A 27,410-nucleotide genomic window follows, 5' to 3' on the forward strand; every position below is an offset into this window, starting at 1 on the left:
TAGATCAGCTTTAATATTGCAGATTGTGGCTTCCATCAGTGTAATTGTCTGCATCATTTCCAATCCCATAAATATATACAGTTGAAGTGGGAAGTTTACATACACTGTTCCTTTAAACAGCTTGGAAAATTCCAGAAAATGATGTCATGGCTTTAAAAGCTTCTGATAGGGTAATTGTCATAATTTGAGTCAATTGGAGGTGTACCTGGGGATGTATTTCAAGGCCTACCTTCAAACCCAGTGCCTCTTTGCATGACATGGGAAAATCAAAAGAAATCAGCCAAGACCTCAGGAAAAAAAAGGGTAGACGTCCACAAGTCTGGTTCACCCTTGGGAGCAGTTTCCAAATGCCTGAAGGTACCATGTTCGTCTATACAAACAATTAGTATGCAAGTATAAACACCATGGGACCACGCAGCCATCATACCGCTCAGGAAGGAGACGCATTCTGTTTCCTAGAGATGAACATACTTTGGTGCGAAAAGTGCAAATCAATCCCAGTGCAAATCAATCCCAGAACAACAGCAAAGGACCTTGTGAAGATGCTGGAGGAAACGGGTACAAAAGTATCTATATCCCCAGTAAAACGAGTCCTATATCGACATAACCTGAAAGGCCGCTCGGCAAGGAAGAAGCCACTGCTCCAAAACCACCATAAAAAAGCCAGACTACGGTTTGCAACTGCACATGTGGACAAAGATCGTACTTTTTGGAGAAATGTCCTCTGGTCTGATGAAACAAAAATAGAACTGTTTGGCCATAATGACCATCATTATGTTTGGAGGAAAAAGGGGGAGGCTTGCAAGCCGAAGAACACCATCCCAACCGTGAAGCACAGGGGTGGCAGCATCATGTTGTTGCGCTGCTTTGCTGCAGGAGGGACTGGTGCACTTTACAAAATAGATGGCATCATGAGGATAGAAAATGACGTGCATATATTGAAGCAACATCTCAAGACATCAGTCAGGATGTTAAAGCTTGGTCGCAAATGGGTCTTCCAAATGTACAATGACCCCCAAGCATACTTCCAAAGTTCTGGCAAAATGGCTTAACCTCTCTAGAGCCGGCGGGACGAAATCGTCCCACCTACGTAACAGCCAGTGGAATCATGTGGCGCGTTATTCAAATACCTTAGAAATGCTATTACTTCAATTTCTCAAACATATGACTATTTTACACCATTTTAAAGACAAGACTCTCGTTAATCTAACCACACTGTCCGATTTCAAAAAGGCTTTACAACGAAAGCAAAACATTAGATTATGTCAGCAGAGTACCCAGCCAGAAATAATCAGACACCCATTTTTCAAGCTAGCATATAATGTCACAAAAACCCAGAAGACAGCTAAATGCAGCACTAACCTTTGATCTTCATCAGATGACACACCTAGGACATTATGTTATACAATACATGCATGTTTTGTTCAATCAAGTTCATATTTATATCAAAAACCAGCTTTTTACATTAGCATGTGACGTTCAGAACTAGCATACCCCCAGCAAACTTCTGGTGAATTTACAAAAAATTTACTAAATTACTCACGATAAACATTCACAAAAAGCATAACAATTATTTTAAGAATTATAGATACAGAACTCCTCTATGCACTCGATATGTCCGATTTTAAAATAGCTTTTCGGTGAAAGCACATTTTGCAATATTCTCAGTAGATAGCCTGGCATCACAGGGCTAGCTATTTAGACACCCAGCAAGTTTAGCACTCACCAAAGTCAGATTTACTATAAGAAAAATGTTATTACCTTTGGTGTTCTTCGTCAGAATGCACTCCCAGGACTTCTACTTCAATAACAAATGTTGGTTTGGTCCCAAATAATCCATAGTTACATCCAAATAGCGGCGTTTTGTTCGTGCGTTCAAGACACTATCCGAAAGGGTAAATAAGGGTGATGAGCATGGCGCATTTCGTGACAAAAAAAATCGAAATATTCCATTACCGTACTTCGAAGCATGTCAACCGCTGTTTAAAATAAATTTTTATGCCATTTTTCTCGTAAAAAAGCGATAATATTCCGACCGGGAATCTGCGTTTAGGTAAAAAGACGAAAGAAAATAAAGCACGCGGTCAACTCGTGCACGTGCCTAAGCCCATTGTCCTCTGATCGGCCACTTGCCAAACGCGCAAATGTGTTTCAGCCTGGGGCTGCCTCGATATCATTCAGCTTTTTCCCGGGCTCTGAGAGCCTATGGGAGCCGTAGGAAGTGTCACGTTACAGCAAAGATCCTCAGTCTTCAATAAACAGAGACAAGAAGAACAAGATCTTGTCAGAGAGGGCACTTCCTGTAAGGAATCTTCTCAGGTTTTTGCCTGCCAAATGAGTTCTGTTATACTCACAGACACCATTCAAACAGTTTTAGAAACTTTGGGGTGTTTTCTATCCAAAGCCAATAATTATATGCATATTCTAGTTACTGGGCAGGAGTAGTAACCAGATTAAATCGGGTACGTTTTTTTATCCGGCCGTGTCAATACTGCCCCCTACCCCCAACAGGTTAAGGACAACAAAGTCAAGGTATTGAAGTGGCCATCACAAAGCCCTGACCTCAATCCTATAGAACATTTGTGGGCAGAACTGAAAAAAGCGTGTGCGAGCAAGGAGGCCTACAAACCTGACTCTGTTACACCAGCTCTGTCAGGAGGAATGGGCCAAAATTCACCCAACTTATTGTTGGAAGCTTGTGGAAGGCTACATGAAACGTTTGACCCAAGTAAAAAAAATGTTTAAAGGCAATGCTACCAAATACTAATTGAGTGTATGTAAACTTCTGACCCACTGGGAATGTGATGAAAGAAATAAAAGCTGAAATAAATCATTCTCTACTATTATTCTGACATTTCACATTCTTAAAATAAAGTGGTGATCCTAACTGACCTATGACAGGGAATTTTTGACTAGGATTAAATGTCACGAATTGTGAAAAACTGAGATTTAATGTATTTGGCTAAGGTGTATGTAAACCTCTGACTTCAAGTGTGTATGTATGTATAAACATATTTTATTTTTTATTAATTTGTAGCTGGAAACGGCTTTTCTTTTTTTCTTTTTTTTTTTTTTCTTTTTTATGGAATATCTACAGAGGCCCTTTATCAGCAACCATCACTTCTGTGTTCCAATGGCACGTTGTGTTAGCTAATCCAAGTTTATCATTTTAAAAGACCAATTAGATAGTAGCCGCAAAACACCAGTCTCAACGTCAACAGTGAAGAGGCGACTCCGGGATGCTGGCCTTCTAGGCAGAGTTGCAAGGAAAAAGCTATATCTCAGACTGGCCAATAAAAAGAAGATAGGCACACACTGGACAGAGGAACTCTGCCTAGAAGGCCAGCATCCCCGAGTCGCCTCTTCACTGTTGACGTTGAGACTGTTGATTTGCGGGTACTATTTAATGAAGCTGCCAGTTGAGGACTTGTGAGGCGTCTGTTTCTCAAACTAGCCACAAATGTACTTGTCCTCTTGCTCAGTTGTGCACCGGGTCCTCCCACTCCTCTTTCTATTCTGGTTAGAGCCAGTTTGCGCTGTTCTGTGAACGGAGTAGTACACAGCGTTGTACGATATCTCCAGTTTCTTGGCAATTTCTCTCATGGAATAGACTTCATTTCTCAGAACAAGAATAGACTGACGAGTTTCAGAAGAAAGGTCTTTGTTCTGGCCATTTTGAGCCTGTAATCTAACGCACAAATGCTGATGCTCCAGATACTCAACTAGTCTAAAGAAGGCAATTTTTTTTTTTTTATTGCTTCTTTAATCAGGACAACAGTTTTCAGCTGTGCTAACATAATTGCAAAAGGGTTTTCTAATAATCAATTAGCCTTTTAAAATGATAAACTTGGATTAGCTAACACAATTTGCCATTGGAATACAGGAGTGATGGTTGCTGATAATGGGCCTCTGTACGCCTATGTAGATATTCCATTAAATCGTAATTTGCAATGTCTACACTGTATTTCTGATCAATTTTATATTTGAATGGACCAAAAATGTATACATTTTTCTTTCAAAAACAAGGAGTGACCCCAAACTTTTGTACGTATGATATGTATTTTCTTTCCCCTTAGTATTTAGTTTTCCCTAACACTACCACCCCTCTCCTAATTGGAGTAAACTAATGGACAACAACATTTAGGCTTCTACTTCCAGCTTATACTATATACATTTTAAGTACACAGTATATTTTACAATAATTATCTTTTTTGGTTTTATTCCCATCTTTCAGCTCCCCTCAACCCCTCCCATCTATCTGAAAACCATCCAGTTTTGATTTCTATTTGCCATATATTTTTTCAACTGTGCTGTTTCACAAAAGTTCTGAACCTACATACATTTTATGGATGTTCTAAGTACACATCAATGCTTAAACCACATTAGGGGACAATTTGAGGTCAGGTTTTTGTGTTATGTTTTGTGTAGTTATCCTTTAGTTAGGTGGGCACCAGACAGACAAGATTTTCACCATTTTTAAAATTGCACCTTTATAATAAAGTATTCCTTGCATCATCGCATTTGCAGACTACTACTAAGCCTACTATTCCTAATGTGATGAGTAGATTGGGTAGTCGTGAATTAGGCTAATATCTCAATCAGTGTTCGCAAAAAATACTTCAATTCATGGTTGAGTGCGTAGTGGCGTAGAGTAGGCTATAGACGACACTGGGCCAATAGTGCGCCGTTTCATGGGTCTTCCAGTCACGGCCAGCTGTGACACAGCCTGGGATTGAACCCGGGTATGTAGTGACGCCTCAAGCAGTGCCTTAGACCGCTGCACCACTCGGGAGGCCCCCGCAAATTGATTTTAACAAACAATTGGTCCCCCAAAAAATGCCGCCCTCCTTTTGAATTTCAAAATCCCAATGTGGACCTCGAGCAAAAAAGTTTGCCCACCCCTGCTATAGGCTATATGAGATACGTTTCTTGGATTTTTATAAATACAATTCTATTACACTTTATATGACTGGAGATGTTAGCAGAATCTTTTTTTAGTTTGTCAAAAATTACAGGGTAGCCTACTCTGCTGACACTGACAAACAATTTTTATTGAACTATGACTGAATCATATAGGTCGACGAGAAGGGGAGACACACTAATAGCCTACAATTGAGCCCCACAGTGGAGGTGTCATAATACCCATAAAACCTAGCGGTCAAACAGGGAAATGGTTCCAATCATTTTTCCACCATGAATTTTTCCCATAGGGTATTTTAGAAACACTTACAATAAGGGCTGTGTTCCATGTAGGCTTACCCTTGCGTAACGTTTTGATTAACCATGTAAATCCCTCTTGGACAAGGTGACTTTATCAATATGTTTGGCTCTATTTGCATGATGTCTACTTAGATGGTAATTAGCAATTTCGAATCTAAGAGTAAGACTACACATCCCTGCAACCTTTGCTAACAGGTCTTGTGACAATTTTAAACTTGCACAAGACTATACACAGAATTGTCAATTTTAAAGAAATGTAGCCAATTTATGAATTACTAAATTTAGCGAACGTAGTTAATCAAGAGATTCTTACCTTTGCCTTGATTCGGCAATCTCGTTCAGATCATGGCATTTGTAGTTCTTTATGATGGCCACATTAGCAGCTAATTAGCATTTATTTTGGGGGTGGGTAAAACAGGCGAATAAATTGAAGTCACCTTGTCCTAGAGAGATTTATCAAAACGTCACGCCAGAGTAAGCCTACACGAAACACGGCCCTTACTTTAAAGGTTTAAAAAAATGAATGCTGGAAAAACGATTTAACCATTTCCTTGTTTGAATGCAAGGTTTTATGGGTGTTATGACTCCTACTGTGGTACTCTGTATGACATCCATCTAACCTGGAGGAGGAAATTATTATGCAAATTGGAGTGGATCTGGGGTTTCTGCGATGATGGTGTTGATGGGAGCCACGACCAGCCTTTCAAAGGACGTAATGGCTACCGACCTGAGTGCTACGGGGCGGTAGTCATTTAGGCAGGTTACCTCCGCTTTCTTGGGCACAGGGACTATGGTGGTCTGCTTACAGACTCGGTCAGGAAGAGGTTGAAAATGTCAGCGAAGACACTTGCCAGTTGGTCTGCGCATGCTCGGACTGCACGTCCTGGTAATCCATCTGACCTTGCGGCCTTGTGAATGTTGACCTGCTTAAATTCTTGTTCACATTGGCTACGGAGAGCATGATCACACAGTCATCCAGAACAGTTGGTGCTCTCATGCATGCTTCAGTGTTGCTTGCCTCAAAGCGAGTAGAAAAGGCATTTACCCCGTCTGGTAGACTTGCGTCACTGGGCAGCTCGCGGCTGGGTTTCCCTTTGTAGTCTGTAATAGTTTGCAAGCCCTTGCACATCCAAAGAGCATAAGAGCCGGTGTAGTAGGACTCAATCTTAGTCCTGTATTGACGCTTTGCCTGTTTGATGGTTCGTCGGAGGGCGTAGCGGGATTTCTTATAAGCGTCCGGATTAGTGTCCCGCTCAATAATAGCGGATGTTGCCTGTAATCCATGGCTTCTGATTGGGATATGTACGTAGGGTCACTATGAGGGCGACGTCGTCGATGCACTTCTTGATGAAGCCGGTGACGGGTGGTATACTCCACAATGCCATTGGATGAATCCCGGAACATATTCCAGTCTGTGCTAGCAAAACAGTCCTGTAGCATCCACGTCATCTGACCACTTCCATATTGAGTGAGTCACTGTTACTTCCTGCTTTAGTTTTTGCTTTTGCTTTTTGTCCTGTTGAAAAACAAATGACAGTCCCATTAAGCGCAAACCAGATGGGATGGCGTAACGCTGCAGAATGCAGTGATAGCCATGCTGGTTACGTGTGCCTTGAATTCTAAATAAATCACTGACAGTGTCACCAGAAAGCACCCCCCCCCCCTCCACACCATCACATCTCCTCCAGGCTTCACGGTGGGAACCACACAAAATCTCAAATTTGGACTCATCAGACCAAAGGATAGATTTTCACCAGTCTACTGTCCATTGCTCATGTTTCTTGGCCCAAGCAACTCTTCTTATTATTGGTGTCCTTTAGTAGTGGTTTCTTTGCAGCAAATCAACCATGAAGGCCTGATTCACGCAGTCTCCTCTAAACAGTTGATGTTGAGAAGTGTCTGTTACTTGAACTCTGAAGCATTTATTTGGGCTGCAATTTCTGAGGCTGGTAACTCTAATGAACTTATCCTCTGCGGCAGAGGTTACTCTGGGTCTTCCTTTCCTGTGGCAGTCCTCATGAGAGCCAATTTCATCGTAGCGTTTCATGGTTTTGGCGACTGCACTTGAAGAAACTTTCAAACATCTTGAAATTTTCATGATTGACTGACCTTCATGTCTGAAGTAATAACTGTTGTTTCTCTTTGTTTATTTGAGATGTTCTTGCCATAATATGGACTTGGTCTTTTGCCAAATAGGGCTCTTCTGTTTACCACCCTACCTTGTCACAACACAACTGATTGGCTCAAACGCATTGAGGGGAAAGAAATTCCACATTTAATTTAAATGTTTTCCACCTCATGAAACTGGTTGAGAGTATGCCAAGACTGTGCAAAGCTGTCATCAAGGCAAAGAGTGGCTACTTTGAAGAATCTCAAATATAAAAGTTATTTTGATTTAACACTTGGCAATGCAGACGAGCGTGTGGGTGCAATAATTGAATAATATAGATTTCTAAATGTATTTTGCGTAGTCAGCCTGTTAGTCTAAATGAAATGTGAGATGTAGTGGAGATCAAGTTTATAAATTGCCTTGCTGGGCTGATGAGACAGTTGATTGCACAATCAAATGGAATAGAGTTGGGTTGTCTGTGTGAACACAGCCCAAAAAAACAGGTAGGTATTTTAACGTCATAGATTTAGCCGGTGGTAACTTGTGGAATAGACACTGTCTGGAATGCGGTTTTAACCAATCAGCATTTAGGATTAGACCCAACCGTTGTACAATTAAACATATTACATTTTACAACAGGTGTGTGTGTCCTCGGGCCACTACTCTACTACCACATATCTACAACACACAATCCATATGTACTTGTGTGTAGAGTGCATGTGTTAGTATGCGGACTGCAAGGGGTGCACAGATTGCAAGTCTGATTTATTCAATTCTCCATGTTGTCTATATTAAAGGGAACTTCATTTTAATATAACAGGCTTAAATTCAACAATTTCTACTTAAAATGTCAAACGGGCGCAAAATGCACATTTCATGGAACAACTTATTATCTGTTGTAAGATCTTGTCTTAATGGGAAGGAAATACACCTGTTTAGATTTGAGGCTGTGGTGGAAACTGGGAAGTACTTACCTTGGCATGCCCATTCAAGCCTACTGAGGGAGGTGAAGTCACTGAACACAGAGACTTGATGTTTGCATCGATTGACTCTTGTGACTAACAGAACCAAAAGGTTTCACTTCAATGATACAGTATCTATGCAACAATGTTCAACTCGACTGCCCTTTTCAGAAGTTTTTCAGGTCCACGTAATGTCTTTATCTGTGATATTCTTTTTCCTAATTTTTTTCATCTATTTGTCATTTAATGTTACACTAATAAGGATGTTTTTCAGTTTAAATTATTATATCAATTTCTTGCAACCAATATAATATTTTATTTATTTATTGGGGATACAACCATCCCAGCTCTGCAAATTTTGCTATGAAGTGTCAGAATCATTAGATGATCTCTTGTTTTGGTACTGCCCATATGTACCTTGTTTTTGTTCGCAGGTTCAGGAATGGCTGAAAAATGTAAACATTTACCTGGCGCTAACTCTGCAAATACCACTACTTGAGGATTTGAAAAGTCATAGTATATCGATCAATAATATAATAATACTCTTAACTTCTTACCGTCCCACCTGGCCAACATCCAGTGACATTGCAGAGCGCGAAATTCAAACTACAGTATTAGAAATATTTAACTTTCATAAAATCACAAGTGTAACTTGTTAACTTGTTAATCCAGCTGCGGTGTCAGATTTCAAAAAGGCTTTACGGCGAAAGCAAACCATGCGATTTATCTGAGGACAGCGCCCCGCATACAAACACATGAAAAACATATTTCAACCAGGCAGGTGCAACATGAAAGTCAGAAATAGGATATAAAAAATGCCTTAACTTTGATGATGATGATCTTCTGTTGGCACTCCAAAAGGTCCCAGTTACATCACAAATGGTCCTTTTGTTCGATAATGTCCTTCTTTATATCCATAAAAACTCAGTTTAGCTGGCGCGCTTCAGTCAATAATCCACCCAGTTTCCCTCCATCAAAATGCATAAAAAATGAATCACAAACATTACTAAAACTTTTCCAAACAAGTCAAACAACGTTTATAATCAAACCTTGGGTACCCTAATACGTAAATAAACGCAAACATTTAAGACGGAGAATCGTTATTCTCTTTACCAGAGAAAAATACCAAAAACCGCGCTCTCTTCCACGCGCTTGGAAACACTACAGCCAAAATGGGAGCCACCTAGAAAAACTACAATTTCTGGCTCATTTTCCAAAAACCAGCTTGAAACTCTTTCTAAGACTGTTGACATCTAGTGGAAGCCCTAGGAACTGCAATCTGGGAGGACTTGGCCTTTTAATTAAAGTCATAGCCATTGAAAATAGAGGTAGGCTGAATTCTTTTTTGGGGGGGGTGGTTTGTCCTCGGGGTTTTGCCTGCCATTTCAGTTCTGTTATACTCACAGGCATAGTTTTAACAGTTTTAAAAACTTTTGTGTTTTCTATCCAAATCTACATATGCATATCCTATCTTCTGGGCCTGAGTAACAGGCAGTTTACTTTGGGCACGCTTTTCATCTGGATGTCAAAATACTGCCCCCTAACCAAGAGAGGTTAACAAAACATTTTCATTTACAATCTGTAGAAACTATGCGAATAGAAAGGTTCATGACTTTTATGAAACAGCACAGTTGAAAAACATATGGCTAATAGAAACCAAAACTGGATGGTGGGAGGGGTTGAGGGGACGTGAAGGGTGGGACAAAAAAAAAACAAGATGACTGATGTAAAATATACTGTCTGTAAAATGTGTATATAGTATCTATAAGCAGGAAGTAGAAGCCTAAGTATTGTTGTCCATTTAGTTTACTCCAATTAGGGAAGGGATGTTTGGTTTAGGGGAAAATAATAAAGGAGGAATATATATAAGGGAACACTAAAATAACACATCCTAGATCTGAATGAATGAAATAATCTTATTAAATACTTTTTTCTTTACATAGTTGAATGTGCTGACAACAAAATCACACACAAATAATCTATGGAAATCCAATGTATCAACCCATGGAGGTCTGGATTTGGAGTCACACTCAAAATTAAAGTGGAAAACCACACTACAGGCTGATCCAACTTTGATGTAATGTCCTTAAAACAAGTCAAAATGAGGCTCAGTAGTGTGTGTGGCCTCCACGTGCCTGTATGACCTTCCTACAATGCCTGGGCATGCTCCTGATGAGGTGCCGGATGGTCTCCTGAGGGATCTCCTCCCAGACCTGGACTAAAGCATCCGCCAACTCCTGGACAGTCTGTGGTGCAACGTGGCGTTGGTGGATGGAGTGAGACATGATGTGCTCAATTGGATTCAGGTCTGGAGAACGGGTGGGCCAGTCCATAGCATCAATGCCTTCCTCTTGCAGGAACTGCTGACACACTTCAGCCACATGAGGTCTAGCATTGTCTTGCATTAGGAGGAACCCAGGGCCAACCGCACCAGCATATGGTCTCACAAGGGGTCTGAGGATCTCATCTCGGTACCTAATGGCAGTCAGGCTACCTCTGGCGAGCACATGGAGGGCTGTGCGGCCCCCCCAAAGAAATGCCACCCCACACCATGACTGACCCACCGCCAAACCGGTCATGCTGGAGGATGTTGCAGGCAGCAGAACGTTCTCCACGGCGTCTCCAGACTCTGTCACGTCTGTCACATGTGCTCAGTGTGAACCTGCTTTCATCTTTGAAGGGCGCCAGTGGCGAATTTGCCAATCTTGGTGTTCTCTGGCAAATGCCAAACGTCCTGCACGGTGTTGGGCTGTAAGCACAATCCCACCTGTTGATGTCGGGCCCTCATACCACCCTCATGGAGTCTGTTCTGACCGTTTGAGCAGACACATGCACATTTGTGGCCTGCTGGAGGTCATTTTGCAGGGCTCTGGCAGTGCTCCTCCTGCTCCTCCTTGCACAAAGGCGGAGGTAGCGGTCCTGCTGCTGGGTTGTTGCCCTCCTACGGCCTCCTCCACGTCTCCTGATGTATTGGCCTGTCTCCTGCTAGCGCCTCTATGCTCTGGACACTACGCTGACAGACACAGCAAACCTTCTTGCCACAGCTTGCATTGATGTGCCATCCTGGATGAGCTGCACTACCTGAGCCACTTGTGTGGGTTGTAGACTCCGTCTCATGCTACCACTAGAGTGAAAGCACCGCCAGCATTCAAAAGTGACCAAAACATCAGCCAGGAAACATAGGAACTGAGAAGTGGTCTGTGGTCCCCACCTGCAGTACCACTCCTTTATTGGGGGTGTCTTGCTAATTGCCTATAATTTCCACCTGTTGTCTATTCCATTTGCACAACAGCATGTGAAATGTATTGTCAATCAGTGTTGCTTCCTAAGTGGACAGTTTGATTTCACAGAAGTGTGATTGACTTGGAGTTACATTGTGTTGTTTAAGTGTTCCCTTTATTTTTTTGAGCAGTATGTATGTATGTATGTATGTATTTATGTATGTATATTTTAATTATTTTATTTATTTATTTCACCAAAAAATACATGGGCGTTAATAATCTTAATGAAGTGGGTACACTTTGAAAGGGGTAGTCCTTTCTGACATGGCTAGCAGATATGGTAGCATACAGTAGTGTTGGTTGATAGTAGCCACATACTTAGCATGTGCTTTAACGCCCAGTCATCACCAGCAAGGCGGCGTTGGGTCGAACCAACTTTGAACTCTGCTGTTTGTTGTATACCTGCCCGTCTGTGGGTTTGTGGTGTTCATGAGGACACATCAACACGCTGAGAATGTTCCTGACCTGACCTGGGCCAGTATTCACAAAGTGTCTGATCTAGGAGTGCTGATCTAGGATCTTTCTGTATGATATTACATTCCTTATGATCTAAAAGGCTAAACTTATCTTAGATCAACACTCCTACTCTGAGACACTATGAATACAGGCCCCAAGCTGATCTGTCACATCTCAACTGGCTTACCTATAAAAGCGTTCAAAGGCAAGTCTATGAAGACAGTAAGGCCATAATGATAGAACACTGTCATTTTACAGCAACATCTCAGTGCTTCCCATTAAAAGTCGAGCATAGGCTTACCCCATGGAGTTTTCACTGAGAAGTAACATCAAACCAAATATCAAGGTGCAGGTATAGTACATTGTCCAATGTGATGTCAGGTAGTCCAATTGCTCTAGGAGTCTTTACTTGGTACAATATGAACCTAGTTGCGCCACTGAACCCATTGGATCCCATTTTAGTCCAGTGGTACTGTTATGTGCCTGTCAACTCCAGATTACACCCCTTATTTGGTCTTAGTGGTGTGCCGCCACATTTATAGTGCCATTTTAAAGGAACACCCAAGGAGGACCCACGGGAGGTTCCATTTGACAGCTCTAGATAGAGGGGTGTTGATGAATTGACTCACTAATCAATGGCCACTGTTGCCTGCTGTTTCCAGTGTCGGCAAGCCAGCCCACGTCTCCCATGGCACCTGTAGCTCCCAGCTCGGCCGTGGCTAGCCGCCTGGCGCGACCCATCAGCGATAGTCAGACTGAGATACAGAAAGGTACCTACAGCAACAGAGACGAGAAATACAGACCTGCTTTCTGCTCCCTCTTCTTTCTGGTTGGGATTTTCTCCTTGGCTCCCTCTTTTTATCAAGGCTCTGTCATTCCTTCAAAATCCATCGTCCACGTCCTTCATCGACTTCTACTGCCGTTTCTCTTCTGTCTTCGCGTCCTTCCCCTCTCTCTCTCCCTATTCGTTCAATTTCACCTTTGGCTTCTAGCTGTGAAGGATGTGACTACCTGAAAGCTTGACGGTGGTCTCTGGTTCGTAACAGCTGAGGTTAGGCTACTGGCAACTAATTCTGACGGTTGTCTGCATTTCTCCCATAGCTGGCTGTAAGGGTCCTCGTCTTGTTTCAACATTTCACAAACACACACTTGCTAGAACCAACCAAGCCTTACACAGCTTCACCCGAGTTTTAATCAGCATCCCTGCTTAACTCCTGTATCCTCCTTGCATCACTGGGCTCCCGTAGTTCCTTGCAGGTTGTCCCTTCTACTCTAAATGAAACTCCTTGCAGTTGCTTGTATTTCACCTGCAGGTAAACGTATATACTTGTGGTATTTTAGCTGAAGTTGATAATTGTCAAAGTATCATAGTCAGCATCTAACTTTGACTCAGTGTCTCCATGTTCCAGTCTGACACAACTGGACATTGCATATCAATCCTATGATTGATTCACCATAGTCTCACATCTACATTTTATATTCTCTTAACACTTTATGATATCTTACCAGAGCTCCAAGCTAACAGATACAGCTTCTCTCAACATTCATGACAGTCGCCTTTCTCTTCAGGCACTATGCAAGGGCAGCCACATAGCGGGCCGGTGGTCCTGGCAGATGACCTGAAGAACCCGGCCGTGGAGAAACTGGAACTAATGAGGAAGTGGAGTATCAACACGTACAAAGTAATACTTGCCACCAGCACCTACTGCCCCCTCCTTCTCTCACTCACATATTCTCAACCTTGCTTTTTCACACCTCTATCTCCTTAGTCCCTCCCTCCCTCCCACAATCCATTTCCGACTTGGACAGGTAAACTACCCCTTTTCATTTTTCAAACTGGCTGGCATCTGCAGCTGGCATCGCAACACACACACACACAGCTTTTCATAGATTGGTGAGCTACCTATGATCTCATCTGTCCATAATTCCCCATTGTGCTGTGAATGTTTACTGATGGCTCCCCTGCTTTATTGTACACTTACAAAAGAACAAAACAAAAGGGTTGCTGTAGAACATCTGATGCAGCCAAACTGTTTCTCAGTGATAATACACTACATACACATTTATAATATCCATTTAAAGATATTGCCTTGAAAGTGATCACAGCTTTAGATAACCGTTAAATAAAATCTGTCTGCTCCCAGAGCCAACACACAGGCTTTAGCTTGGAGGGCTAACATGGTCTTGAGACAAGTCGATGACCTGGGTTTGATACCTGGGGTTGGTTACACTAGGATTCTGTGTATCTGATGTTGGGTTCTCAATGCTAACAATGTTAGTGCTAACTCGTTTGAAACCAAGATCAGCTACTCTCGGATGCTAACACTAAGTCGTTCGAAACCCCAGGTCAGTTACACTGAGATAATATATGCTGACACTAACTTGTTTCAAACGCAAGGTCCGTTATTTTAGAATGCTAATGCTAAATCGTTCCATTTCATTGGTCAGTTACATTAGGAATGCTAACACTTCTCTCCCCGCAGTGCACCAGGCAGATCTTGTCGGAGAAGCTGGGCCGCGGCTCACGAACGGTGGACCTGGAGCTGGAGGGGCAGATCGAAGTGCTGCGTGACAACAAGCGCAAGTACGAGCACGTGGTCAAGCTGACCCAGACTCTGGCCAACCAGCTCACCCAGATGATGCAGATTCAGCGTCAGCTGGGCGACGCCTTCGCTGACCTCGGCCTCAAGTCGCCGGAGCTCCATGTGAGGCAGACACTCTTTTTTTAAAAATTATTATTATTTTTATTTATTTATTTACTTTGACCTTACCGAGCAACCTGAAGCTGGAGTAGGTTGAAGTAGTTGACACTAACCACTGATACAGGATTAGAAATAAATCTTTATGCCCGTAATCTTAATGTAAGGTTAGGATTGGGGGTAAAGTAACCTCATCCTAGATCTGTGGTTTGGGGCATACCTTGTAGGATGGCCATTTCTGGCTCTGGTTCTTTGTCAATACTCTGAAATGACTTCCTTTCCTAATCACTTTTTTTTTCATAACCACTGATAGCTAGGTGAAAGAACTGGATAGGTTTCCACTATTTTGCTTTCACCTGTCAGATCAGTCAGTGATTTTTCTCCCTTTTCTTTTTTACCTGAGCTGCTTCAGGTTGCCTCAGTGAGGATGATTCTGAGTGGGTTCACTTGTGTTGAATTCTCAAACACACTAAATGCCTTTTGATAAATTGTTTTCATTTGTCTCTATATAAAATGGATTTAAAAGACAGACTGCTTAATGCAAAGCCAGACCTATTATGTGACTTAGCTGTTTCATACATGATGCATCATTTATTATTTGTAGTAAATGTGATATTGATGTACACTGAAATAGTATGAAATGCTAAACAAATGTCCTTTTTCCCCCCCTGCACTGACTCTCTTGAACTGGCTCTATGCACACTCACACATACTACACTGGCACTCCAACACACACACACACACTGCATACAATCATACACACAAAACACGCCTACATGCATATTGACTCTACACTCACAAATACACACTTTCACACTCTTCACATACACTGCTGTTACTCTGTTTATCTATCCGTCCTGACAAGGGGTTGGAACCTAAATTATTTCCCAATCGTTTTGTTCTGAACAGAAGCGTATTTTCTTTTGTTCCACTGTTCCAACCAGCAAAATGAAGTTATGAACCGGTTCGAACCCCCAAAAAGTAATGGTTTATATAGTTTCTTTCCGTTCCTTTTTTAAACCTCTGAAATCATTGTATTTTTTTTTACATTAAATTACTTCACCAATGGATAGAGCAGCTTGCTATGGAGGGGGCAAGATATGTAAATGTATTGGACAGACAAGTGTAGTGAAGGGCGATGAGAGCGCTGGGCATGAAGCAATGGGCATCTTGTTATGACATGCATGATCTGAATTAGACCCACAGAATTATATCTACGAAGGAGCGGCGTCTTTGAAGAAAGTTTGAATGTCTTTGAACTTCAGAGTTGGCTTAACTAACGTTGGACCAGAGCTAGCCCTTGATCATGACTCTCAGTTCCATTACACATAATGTGGCCTAGAGTTTTCAAGCACTAGGCCAGAGCTAGCTAGTGTGTGTGGAGTGGCACCAGAATTAAAATAAAAAATACTTTTGTAGTTAATAAATCCAATGTGAAACGTGATATCGGTGGTATCCTTAACCAGAATTGAAAAAGTGAATCCATTGTTCCCAAATTTGAAAATCCCCCTCCCTATTTTTTTAATCACGCTTGTAACGTCAGTAACTACAGTAGACTGCATGCTTCAGAGGGAGGGGAGGTTCAGCTGGCAGGCAGGCAGACACTATAATACGTTTGAGTGACAATGAGGGCTTTGCATAGGTGCTTTGTTGCATTTTTTTTTTGTGGGACTGGGAAAAAAAATGCCTGGAATGTAAAATAAGGTTATTAACCAGTTTCCATGCTTTTAAAATAGCGTTTCTGTTCCCGGGAACAGTATAGATCACTTTTGTTCTGGTTCTGTTCCTCCCAAACATTTAGTTATTTTACGGTTTTCAGTTATGTTCCCTGAACCGGTTCCAACCCCTGATCCAGATTTTCTAGTCACTTTTATCCCTACTTGCATGTACACATTACCTCAACTACCTCGTACCCCTGCAAATTGACTTGGTACCGGTACTCCTTGTATATAGTCTTCTTGTTGTTATTTTGTGTTAATATTTCCTTATTTTTTTGTGCACATTTTTCTTACTTTTTAACTTTGCCTGGTTGGGAAATGGCTTGTTATCAAGCATTTCATGGTAAATTCCACACCTGTTTAATTCGGCGCATTTAATCGAAATACATGATTTTAAGTATTTGCTTATGCATAAATGATAGCAACCTAAAACCCTTGTCAGATTTAAAGGCAATTGTGAACAGTAAACTGGGTGGGTCCTGAACTTCATGTTCTTTCTTTATTGTAATGGGTTTTATGCACATCCCCAACTGCTGCCTAATGAAAGGTGTGTGTGTTTCAATGTTCTGTTTTTAAGATGGTAGCACTGCCATGTTTCATTTTAGATTTTTTTTTAACAGCCTTCTGTTGTATAATGAGTAAGTCTGTCAAATTGTTTATTTGCTGTGACATTTAGGCCTAGACGTTTGTTAAGAGTTAAGACTTCCATTTGTATGAAAGGTTTAAATAAACATGTTTCTAGATTTAAGAAAGCACAACTCATGGTTGGAAGTTAAATGTGACTGTCTGAATTGTTATTTGATCTATGAGCTCTCAATTGGAAACCCTTGACGGGAATTCGATAATGATTAAATGTACACTACCGTTCAAAAGTTTGGCACCTAGAAATGTCCATGTCCATTTTTAAAATATAAAATCAAATTGATCAGAAATACAGTGTAGACATTGTTAATGTTGTAAATGACTTTTGTAGCTGGAAACGGCAGATTTTTCATGGAATATCTACATAGTTGTACAGATATTATTATCAGCAACCATCACTACTGTTCCAATGGCAATTTGGGTTAGCTAATCCAAGTTTATCATTTTAAAAGGCTAATTTATCATTAGAAAACCCCTTTGCAATTATGTTAGCACAGCTGAAAACTGTTGTCCTGATTTAAATCAAATCAAATGTATTTATATAGCCCTTCTTACATCAGCTGATATCTCAAAGTGCTGTACAGAAACCCAGCCTAAAACCCCAAACAGCAAGCAATGCAGGTGTAGAAGCACGGTGGCTAGGAAAAACTCCCTAGAAAGGCCGAAACCTAGAGAGGAACCAGGCTATGAGGGGTGGCCAGTCCTCTTCTGGCTGTGCCAGGTGGAGATTATAACACCACATGGCCATGATCTTCAAATGTTCATTATTGAACAGCATGGTCAAATAATAATAATCATAGTAGTTGTTGACGGTGCAACAAGTCAGCACCTCAAGAGTAAATGTCAGTTGGCTTTTTCATAGCCGATCTTTGAGAGTATCTCTACCGCTCCTGCTGTCTCTAGAGAGTTGAAAACAGCAGGTCTGGGGCAGGTAGCACGTCCGGTGAACAGGTCAGGGTTCCATAGCCGCAGGCAGAACAGTTGAAACTGGAGCAGCAGCACGGCCAGGTGGACTGGGGACAGCAAGGAGTCATCATGCCAGGTAGTCCTGAGGCATGGTCCTAGGGCTCAGGTCCTCTGAGAAAGAGAGAATTAGAGAGAGCATATTTAAATTCACACAGGACACCGGATAAGACAAGAGAAATACTCCAGATGTAACAGACTGACCCTAGCCCCCCAACACATAAACTACTGCAGCATAAATACTGGAGGCTGAGACAGGAGGGGTCAGGAGACACTGTGGCCCCATCCGATGAAACCCCCGGACAGGGCCAAACTGGCAGGATATAACCCCACCCACTTTGCCAAAGCACAGCCCTCACACCACTGGAGGGATATCTCCAACCACCAACCTACCATCCTGAGACAAGGCCGAGTATAGCCCACAAAGATCTCCGCCACGTCACAACCCAAGGGGGGTGCCAACCCAGACAGGAAGACCACGTCAGTGACTCAACCCACTCAAGTGCACCCCTCCCAGGGACGGCATGGAAGAACACCAGTAAGCCAGTGACTCAGCCCCTTAAAGAAGCAATAAAACTGGCCTTCTTTAGACTAGTTGAGTATCTGGAGCATCAGCATGTGGGTTCGATTACAGGCTCAAAATGGCCAGAAACAAAGACCTTTCTTCTGAGAAATGAAGGCTATTTCATGTGAGAAATTGCCAAGAAACTGAAGATCTTGTACAACGCGGTGTACTACTCCCTTCACAGAACAGCGCAAACTGGCTCTAACCAGAATAGAACGAGTAGGAGGCCCCGGTGCACAACTGAGCAAGAGGACAAGTACATTTGTGGCTAGTTTGAGAAACAGATGCCCCGCAAGTCCTCAACTGGTATCTTCATTAAATAGAACCCGCAAAACACCAGTCTCATCAGTGAAGAGGCGACTCTGGGATGCTGAGGCAGAGCTTCTAGGCAGAGTTGCAAAGTAAAAGCCATATCTTAGACTGGACAATAAAAATAAAATATGATTTTGTGCACCGGGGCCTCCCACTCTTTTCTATTCAGGTTAGAGCCAGTTTGCGCTGTCCTGTGAAGGGAGTAGTACACACATTACCAACAAACTAACATGGTCCAAGCACACCAAGCCAGTCGTGAATTGGGCACAACAAAACCTATTCCCCCTCAGGAGACTGAAAAGATTTGGCAAGGGTCCTCAGATCCTCAAAAGGTTCTACAGCTGCACCATCAAGAGCATCCTGACTGGCTCCATCACTGCCTGGTATGGCAACTGCTCGGTCTCTGACCGCAAGGCCCTACAGAGGGTAGTGTACGGCCCAGTACATCACTGGGGCCAAGCTTCCTGCCATCCAGGTCCTCTATACCAGGCGGTGTCAGAGGAAGGCCCTAAAAATTGTCAGACTCCAGCCACCCTAGTCATAGACTGTTCTCTGCTACTGCATGGCAAGCGGTACCGGAGCGCCAAGTCTAGGTCCAAAAGGCTTCTACCCTCCAGCCATAAGACCGCTGAACATCTAATCAAATGGCTACCCAGACTATTTGCATTGCCTGCCCCCCCCCCTTACGCTGCTGCTACTCTGTGTTATTATCTATGTGTAAGTCACCCACATGTATATATTACCTCGACTAACCGGTGCCCCTGCACATTGATACTGTACCAATACCCCCTGTATATAGCCTCGTTATTGTTATTTTACAGCTCCTCTTTAATTATGTTACTTTTATTTGTTACTTTCATTTGTTTTCTTAGCTGCATTGTTGGTTAAGGGCTTGTAAGTAAGCATTTCACTGTATGCTCTACACCTGTTGTATTCGGCAAATACAATTTGATTTGATTGAGGGGTCACTCAATATACATTAATCTCTTTAGGAAATGCATCATTTTAGGGAATTAGTATTTTGATCATATTCAACGATACTATGCTTGCTCAGATAATACAATTGTTCTATGGTATTTGATATCTTATTGAATTGTCTAAAGTGTGTGATGCAATCTTGTCTTTCAGGAGGAGTTTGGCTACAATGCTGACACTCAAAAACTTTTGTCCAAAAATGGGGAGACCCTACTGGGAGCAATCAACTTCTTCATTGCCAGTGTGAACACACTGGTGGACAAAACAATTGAGGACACTATGATTAACATCAAACAGTATGAAATGGCCAGGTAATATGAGAATATCAGTTTAAATTGGTTTACTATTACTCGTTGACTGACTTGCATCCTCTTTTTGAACATTTTGACAGCATACGTTATTCCTAGGCAGTTTAGGAAATTGCCATGTCCAAGTTAGTGTTTTGGGGAGGTTTCATCAATGTTTTGTAGGATTTTGTTTGACTGTTGGTTGTGTTACTACCCCTAGCTTGGTCCCAGATCTGTTTGTGTTGTATAACCAACTCCTCGTTGTCTGGAAAAATGTTGACCGTTGGCAAGTGACAAAAAGAGTATGTAGTTGACCTTCGTCTGGTTTTTGACACCCCCCTGTAGGGTTGAGTTCGACGCGTACCGCACAGACCTGGAGGAATTGAACCTGGGCCCGCGGGATGCCACCACGCTGCCCAAGATAGAACACTCCCAGCAACAGTTCCAGATCCACCGCGAGAAGTACGAGAAGATGCGCAATGACGTCTCCATCAAGCTCAAATTCCTGGAAGAGAATAAGGTACTTCAGAAGCTAGTTTTTGCTGCCATTTCAGGAGACATGAGTATTCTTAGTATTTTTTTCAGCATCAAGGGCTAGTACAGAATACATGTGACCAGATTTTGCGTCCTTACTAGGATGGAATTGTCTTGGAACCTTTGCTGGCAACTAGGGATTAACATGGGTAACAAGGATCCCGGGAACACTCTTCACATTTCCCGAAATAATAACCTTGGAAATTACAATATTTTTCCCCAATGTGGCACTAATGTAATTCCTTGACATGCGCATCGGCAGATTAGCCAAAAATAAAACATCACATTATGCAAGCAGGTTGTCGCATGGAAGCTTTCTTTAGCCTGGCGTATTTTTTTCACACAAAGTCATCATAAATTCAAAGCACATGCCTAATTGACACTGCCGGACCGCACATGCAACCTGAATGCAGTTAATAAACACAACAGTGTAGCCTATAAAATGAGTGCTGCTTTGAGCTGTCATTGTGACTCTTCAGACAGTCACAAATGTTATAGGCCTATGCCCAATTTACTACATGGGCATCTCTGTCACAGATATTAAGCCTGCTAACAATTCAGAGAGGCATGAGGGGAAATTATATTTTCACCTAGAGCCTAGGCTATTTTCCTAATCGTTCCCACTGAAACCAAAATCCTGACTGCTGTCTCGCATGAAAATTCCTAACTTTATTCTGTAATTCATAGGTTGTATTGTCAAAGCACGTCTCTTGCCTGTGTGTCAAAATACCGCTATAACATTTCCTCCGCTTCTCTGCGCTGTCTTGTGCTTGCTGACTATATGTAAGCTTCGGTTGAGAATGTGTGATCAACAAACAATATGAGAGTAGATATGGATATTTTTAAAACAGAGTTGGTCCTTGTTAAAATACTTTAATATTTAAACAATTTTAAACAAAAAACACTCTTCAGTTCATAAATAAAGGGGAGATGATCTGTATAATCAACTTGCTTTCGCCAAATTAGATATTCTGTCATTCGTTGAAGGTTATCTAGCAAGCTTATTAGCAAGTTTGGTCATTTTACTTTTGTTGGACTGTTTTTGTTACAAAGTTTTGTTACCAAGTTTGTATGATTCGATAACGCTATACTCAGGGTGCGTCCTGAGTGTGTTCTGTGTCGAGAGTCTACTGCTGAAATGTGCTGAATTAATTGAGGAACATGGTAACGCTCTGAATTTCTGAACGGCCTGTTTCGCAAATTCACCACAATGTCATTGGCGATCAAAGATAAAGTAAATATCAGTTTCATTTGCTCTGAAATCTTTACGTAGTGGCGTAGCCAAGGCGACAACGTGGTGCAGAGCCCCTCTTATTTAGGAAGAACCCTGGCACAGTGACCATATCTTGGTTTTAAATGTGCACCTTAAATTTTTGCAGTATTTCCTGGAATTCTCTGAATAAATATGAATTATTCCCGCTATTAAAACTTGATACATTTTCATGAAAATATTCATCGTTACTGCCACGTCAGCCTGGTCTCATTGACTAGACCTAACATAGTAAAATCAAATCCGGGACACTCAAATTGTAAGATATAATACGTTTGGTATGGTTACTTAATCTTACATCTAGACATTCCGCTAGCGGAACACCTGCTCCAATATCCAATGATAGGTGTGGCGCGAATTACAAATTCCTCAAAAATACAAAAACTTCAATTTTTCAAACATATGACTATTTCACAGCATTTTAAAGATAAGACTCTCCTTTATCTAACCACACTGTCCGATTTCAAAAAGGCTTTACAACGAAAGCAAAACATTAGATTATGTCAGCAGAGTACCAAGCCAGAAATAATCAGACACCCATTTTTCAAGCTAGCATATAATGTCACAAAAACCCAGAAGACAGCTAAATGCAGCACTAACCTTTGATGATCTTCATCAGATGACAACCCTAGGACATTATGTTATACAATACATGCATGTTTTGTTCAATCAAGTTCATATTTATATCAAAAACCAGCTTTTTACATTAGCATGTGACGTTCAGAACTAGCATACCCCCGCAAACTTCCGGCGAATTCACTAAGAATTTACTAAATTACTCACGATAAACGTTCACAAAAAGCATAACAATTATTTTAAGAATTATAGATACAGAACTCCTCTATGCACTCGATATGTCCGATTTTAAAATAGCTTTTTGGTGAAAGCACATTTTGCAATATTCTAAGTACATAGCCCAGGCATCACGGGCTAGCTATTTAGACACCCGGCAAGTTTAGCACTCACCAATATCAGGTTTACTATTATAAAAGTTTGATTACCTTTTGTTGTCTTCGTCAGAATGCACTCCCAGGACTGCTACTTCAATAACAAATGTTGGTTTGGTCCAAAATAATCCATCGTTATATCCGAATAGCGGCGTTTTGTTCGTAGCGTCCCAGACACTATCTGAAATGGTAAATCAGGGTCGCGCGCATGGCGCAATTCGTGACAAAAAAATCTCAATATTCCATTACCGTACTTCGAAGCATGTCAACCGCTGTTTAAAATCCATTTTTATGCCATTTTTCTCGTAAAAAGCGATAATATTCCGACCGGGAATCTCCTTTTAGCTAAACAGAGGAAAGTAAACAAAGCTTTCGGTCGACGCGGGCACGAGCCTGAGTCTCACAGTACTGTAACCAGCCACTACCCAAACGCGCTACTTTTTTTCAGCCAGAGCCTGCAAAGCCACGATTCAGCTTTTTACCGCCTTCTGAGACCCTATGGCAGCCGTAGGAAGTGTCACGGGACAGCTAAGATCCTCACTCTTCAATAAACAGAGACAAGAAGAACGACACCTTGTCAGACAGGCCACTTCCTGCCTGAAACCTTGTCAGGTTTTTGCCTGCCAAATGAGTTCTGTTATACTCACAGACACCATTCAAACAGTTTTAGAAACTTTAGGGTGTTTTCTATCCATATGTAATAAGTATATGCATATTCTAGTTACTGGGTAGGAGTGGTAACCAGATTAAATCGGGTACGTTTTTTATCCAGCCGTGAAAATACTGCCCCCTAGCCATAACAGGTTAAGATAAAAACGAAAATTGTAATTCGTAACATATCATACGAAATGGGTAATGGACAGCCACAAATTAATACATACCATACGTGACATGTCATATTAAATGGAGTGTCTCTAATTTACGTACAGAATAATACAAAATGTTCTGAGACCAGGTTGGCCAAATCTAAAACTGACCAGTGTTGCTGTTTGAAAAGACTGCTGGGATATTTGCTGAATCAAAACAAACTTGTCCATTACACAGTTCTTCAACAGGCATTAACTGCGAGTATGTGTTTGTTAACTCTGGTGTGAGTGCTCATGTCCACTTTCTGTTCTTTCTCCTCCTTCCGACCCCTTTCCCAGGTGAAAGTGTTGCACAACCAGCTGATCCTCTTCCACAATGCCATCGCGGCATACTATGCAGGAAACCAGCAACAGCTGGATCAGACGCTCAAGCAGTTCCACATCAAGTTGAAAATGCCTGGCGGGGATACACCATCTTGGCTGGAGGAACACTAATCAACCGACCCACCCCTCCCAAAAAATCCACTGTGGTTTGGTCTGGAGAGGCTCCAGAATTATTGTGAAACAACAGGAAATGCTCTCCACTCCCTGTCTGCCTCTGTTCCTCCCACTTTTCTTCAGGATTGTAAAAGGTTTTTAGGCAAAGCAACACTAAGACAAAGAATTAAAAAACAAAAAATATTTGTCAATCTCTTGGTTGATAAACTGTAAGTTCTGTTTTCTACTATGCTCTTGTTCTTCCTGTACAAGGAAATCCATTGACCTTTGTTCTAATCGTGAAGTGGCACTCTTTTTCTCTTGTTCCCTTCTTTTTTACTTGGAACTGTTGCAGTTCTTTTCGAATCATGGGAAATTCACTTTTTGGGGTTGATTTGACAAATCTAGTGAGAAGCACGGAGATGTTAAATACATTTTGAAAAGTGTATGGCCTTTTTACTCCAGCTTATTAATGTAGCTCGATACCGCAGAGACATTTTGGGACAAAATGGCCGGCGTCTATTTGGCTCTGCATCCAGTTGGATAATTTATCTCCACTTTTCTTAAAAGTCTGGCCACCCGTTGATGAAGTAACACTAATGATAGGCATCATTAAATGTACATGATGTATCATAACCTTGATGTGACACCTGTTATACCCAGTGTATGACTGTAGGAAATGGATTACCGCCGCCTTGGAATTCGATACAGTAGATTAGATGATTGGTTTTCACTGTTTGTCATTGTACTGTAATGAATAGCGCCGCTGAGCATTTTATGACACGCGTCAATGTCATGTTTATGGTGCTATTATGTTGCAGTAATGATGTTCAAGTAGTGTTAACCGTTTGTTTGTATTTTACTTTAATCATGGGTATATGATGGACAATATAAATTATTGAATTGAACATTTTTGTAATTCCAGAGAAATTGAAGGACCGGCCTTACCACGTGAACTTGATGTGCCTTGTTTTATGTCTGTACAACTCTCTCGCTCTGTCTGGTGTTTCAGCAACACACAGACCCCTCACACTGCCAGCTTCAGGACCACATAGCAGTAGATGGATAAAGAATGGACCAAACATACCTACATTTCATACACTCCAAACCAACATAAACCACTCAATTGTCCTATTTCACTATTACCTTGCCGTGTGAGTAGAATCCTTTTTGCCGCATTTGAGAAGGGGGGTAAATAGGTGTAAACAGCTAGCGATTTAGCTGCTAATTAAAGAGTGAGACTTATCTGCTTTGAAACTAACCTATATGCTAAACGAGAACGTAAATGTTTGCATTTTGGAATCAGAGCAACAAAAGTTCAGTCTTGGCATTGTACAACGACAATCTCTATGCTAGTTAATGGCGCAAACAGCACAATGTGACATTATAGTGAAATGGGGTGATTCCCTTGACTTTCCAATTGCAGTCACTTTTTAAAACGTTATCCTCTCAAGTATATAATATTGCACATTTATGTACTATGAGACAAAAATAAACACTTGTGTAAAAATTGTGTATATGAGATGAAACCTAAGTGAAAGTGGACTTGAAAAACTTTTTGTACATAGGAAAGACCAGCATCCTTTTCTTGAGCTTCTAACCTTTTGAATAGTTATTTTCGGAATACTATAGTTATTTCCTTCGAAAGGACCACAGGTATTCTAGCCAGCTGTCTCGTCCCTGCGGGCAAAATATGGCATGGGATTTCATAATGACGTCATATTCTGGTTGTTGAAAAGTTAGATAGCCAGATGACAACCAGGTGAAGACCTCTTTTTCATGATGCCATATTTTGGTTATCTGGTAAAGTTATATCTAAACACCTTCCCTTTAGAACCTGACCATAATGTTCACAAAAGACGCCATAATGATGTTATTGCAACCACTTTTGCCTACTGGGGTTCCTGTCTTCTACTTGTACCTACAGTACCGTTCCTGCTGTACAACAGCGTGTGTGTATTGTACATCAATCTGTTGTTCAATGACATGATGTAAGCATAGATAAATATATATATTTGTAATTTCCTCTTTTACCTTAGATTTATTATAGGGTATATGAATGAAGCCATGGGGCATTTTTCTCATGCTGATTAACAGATGTTGAGTTCAAAAACAGGTTTCTGAATGTCGTGCAATGTCTTTTGGGGGAAAATAATAAAATGTTTTCTTCATAAATGGCTCCTTTTGGTGTTTTTGGATGTTTGCAATAATCGAGCGCAGGCATTTTATATTTTCACAATGTCTTTGCATTTGGTGCCTTTGTATGATTTGTGTGTGTACATTTGGATGATTTAGCTTCATTTGGTGCTGCCACCAGGGGCTAGTATTGAGAAGGCTTAGCTACAGTATATAAATAAAGATATCATTTTCTGGTGTCACATTTTTAAGAAAACCTAAAATGCACATTGGCGTAGCTTGTTTTCTATTGATAAAGGGAATAATTAATTATGGAAGCATCTTGTACATAACTAAAGCACATCTTAAAACAGTGGAATATTTTTTTTTTTTTTTTAACAATTCCAGTGCAACATCTTTTGAATTGAGACTTTTCCAAGTGGAAAGCGTTTTATTTTAGAATCACCTACCTGCAACACCCCAAAAGTCTTAAGTGTCACGGGATCTAACTGATTCATTAAAAAACAGAATGGATGTGAAGTTTAACGGCGGTCTTCTCAAAGCCATTACAAAAGTAAAAGCAAGTGCTTGTGGAACTGATTTGTCTGATTTGTGCTTAATAAATTGCTGTCGCTTGGCAATTTGTCAGCAATTCAACTTTGCTCGCCCCTGGTCAGTTTTCAACTATTTCAATCCTCAGATTCTATTGTTTGTCCTTTTTTTTGATTTTACAATTTCAGAAAGTCAAAGCCTATCAGTTTTAAACAGTCCTTTTGTGGTCATCAGACATTAACAGTGTAAGTGCTCACTCACCGGATCTATTATTCATAAGCATAGACTCTTTGTCTGTATGGCATATGTTCTTTGTTTGCCTGGATGATATGTTACTGTAATATAGAATGATCCATTCTGTATAACTGTTTGGCATGTAAAACACCAGCATGAAGTCATAAGTGTGCCTCGAGGTGTGATGCAAACACATACTAGCTCATCGCAGGACTAAACACCAATAACAGTAACCATAAAACCTTGACACCAACAACACATCTGTCACTACAGTGAGGGTGACAA

The 27,410-nt window shown here is 41.3% G+C and overlaps 1 protein-coding gene across 4 annotated transcripts in view; it reads left to right on the forward strand.

The window, feature by feature from the left end:
• LOC106610019 (arfaptin-1) overlaps positions 1-26,399 on the forward strand; it is a 45,653-nt gene extending 19,254 nt beyond the window's left edge. For 2 of the 4 annotated variants that reach the window (XM_014209121.2, XM_014209119.2), the window contains 6 exons: positions 12,692-12,799; positions 13,599-13,711; positions 14,513-14,734; positions 20,057-20,214; positions 20,536-20,710; positions 24,087-26,399. In XM_014209121.2, coding sequence (XP_014064596.1) covers positions 12,692-12,799; positions 13,599-13,711; positions 14,513-14,734; positions 20,057-20,214; positions 20,536-20,710; positions 24,087-24,242 — 932 coding nt within the window. In that variant the 3' untranslated portion in view covers positions 24,243-26,399. The remainder of the gene's footprint in view (positions 1-12,691; positions 12,800-13,598; positions 13,712-14,512; positions 14,735-20,056; positions 20,215-20,535; positions 20,711-24,086) is intronic. The other 2 variants (XM_045722641.1, XM_014209120.2) reach the window with 1 other exon arrangement.
• The last annotated feature ends 1,011 nt before the right edge of the window (positions 26,400-27,410 follow it).

Source organism: Salmo salar, chromosome ssa08 (genome assembly GCF_905237065.1).
Source record: "Salmo salar chromosome ssa08, Ssal_v3.1, whole genome shotgun sequence".
NCBI lineage: Eukaryota > Metazoa > Chordata > Actinopteri > Salmoniformes > Salmonidae > Salmo > Salmo salar.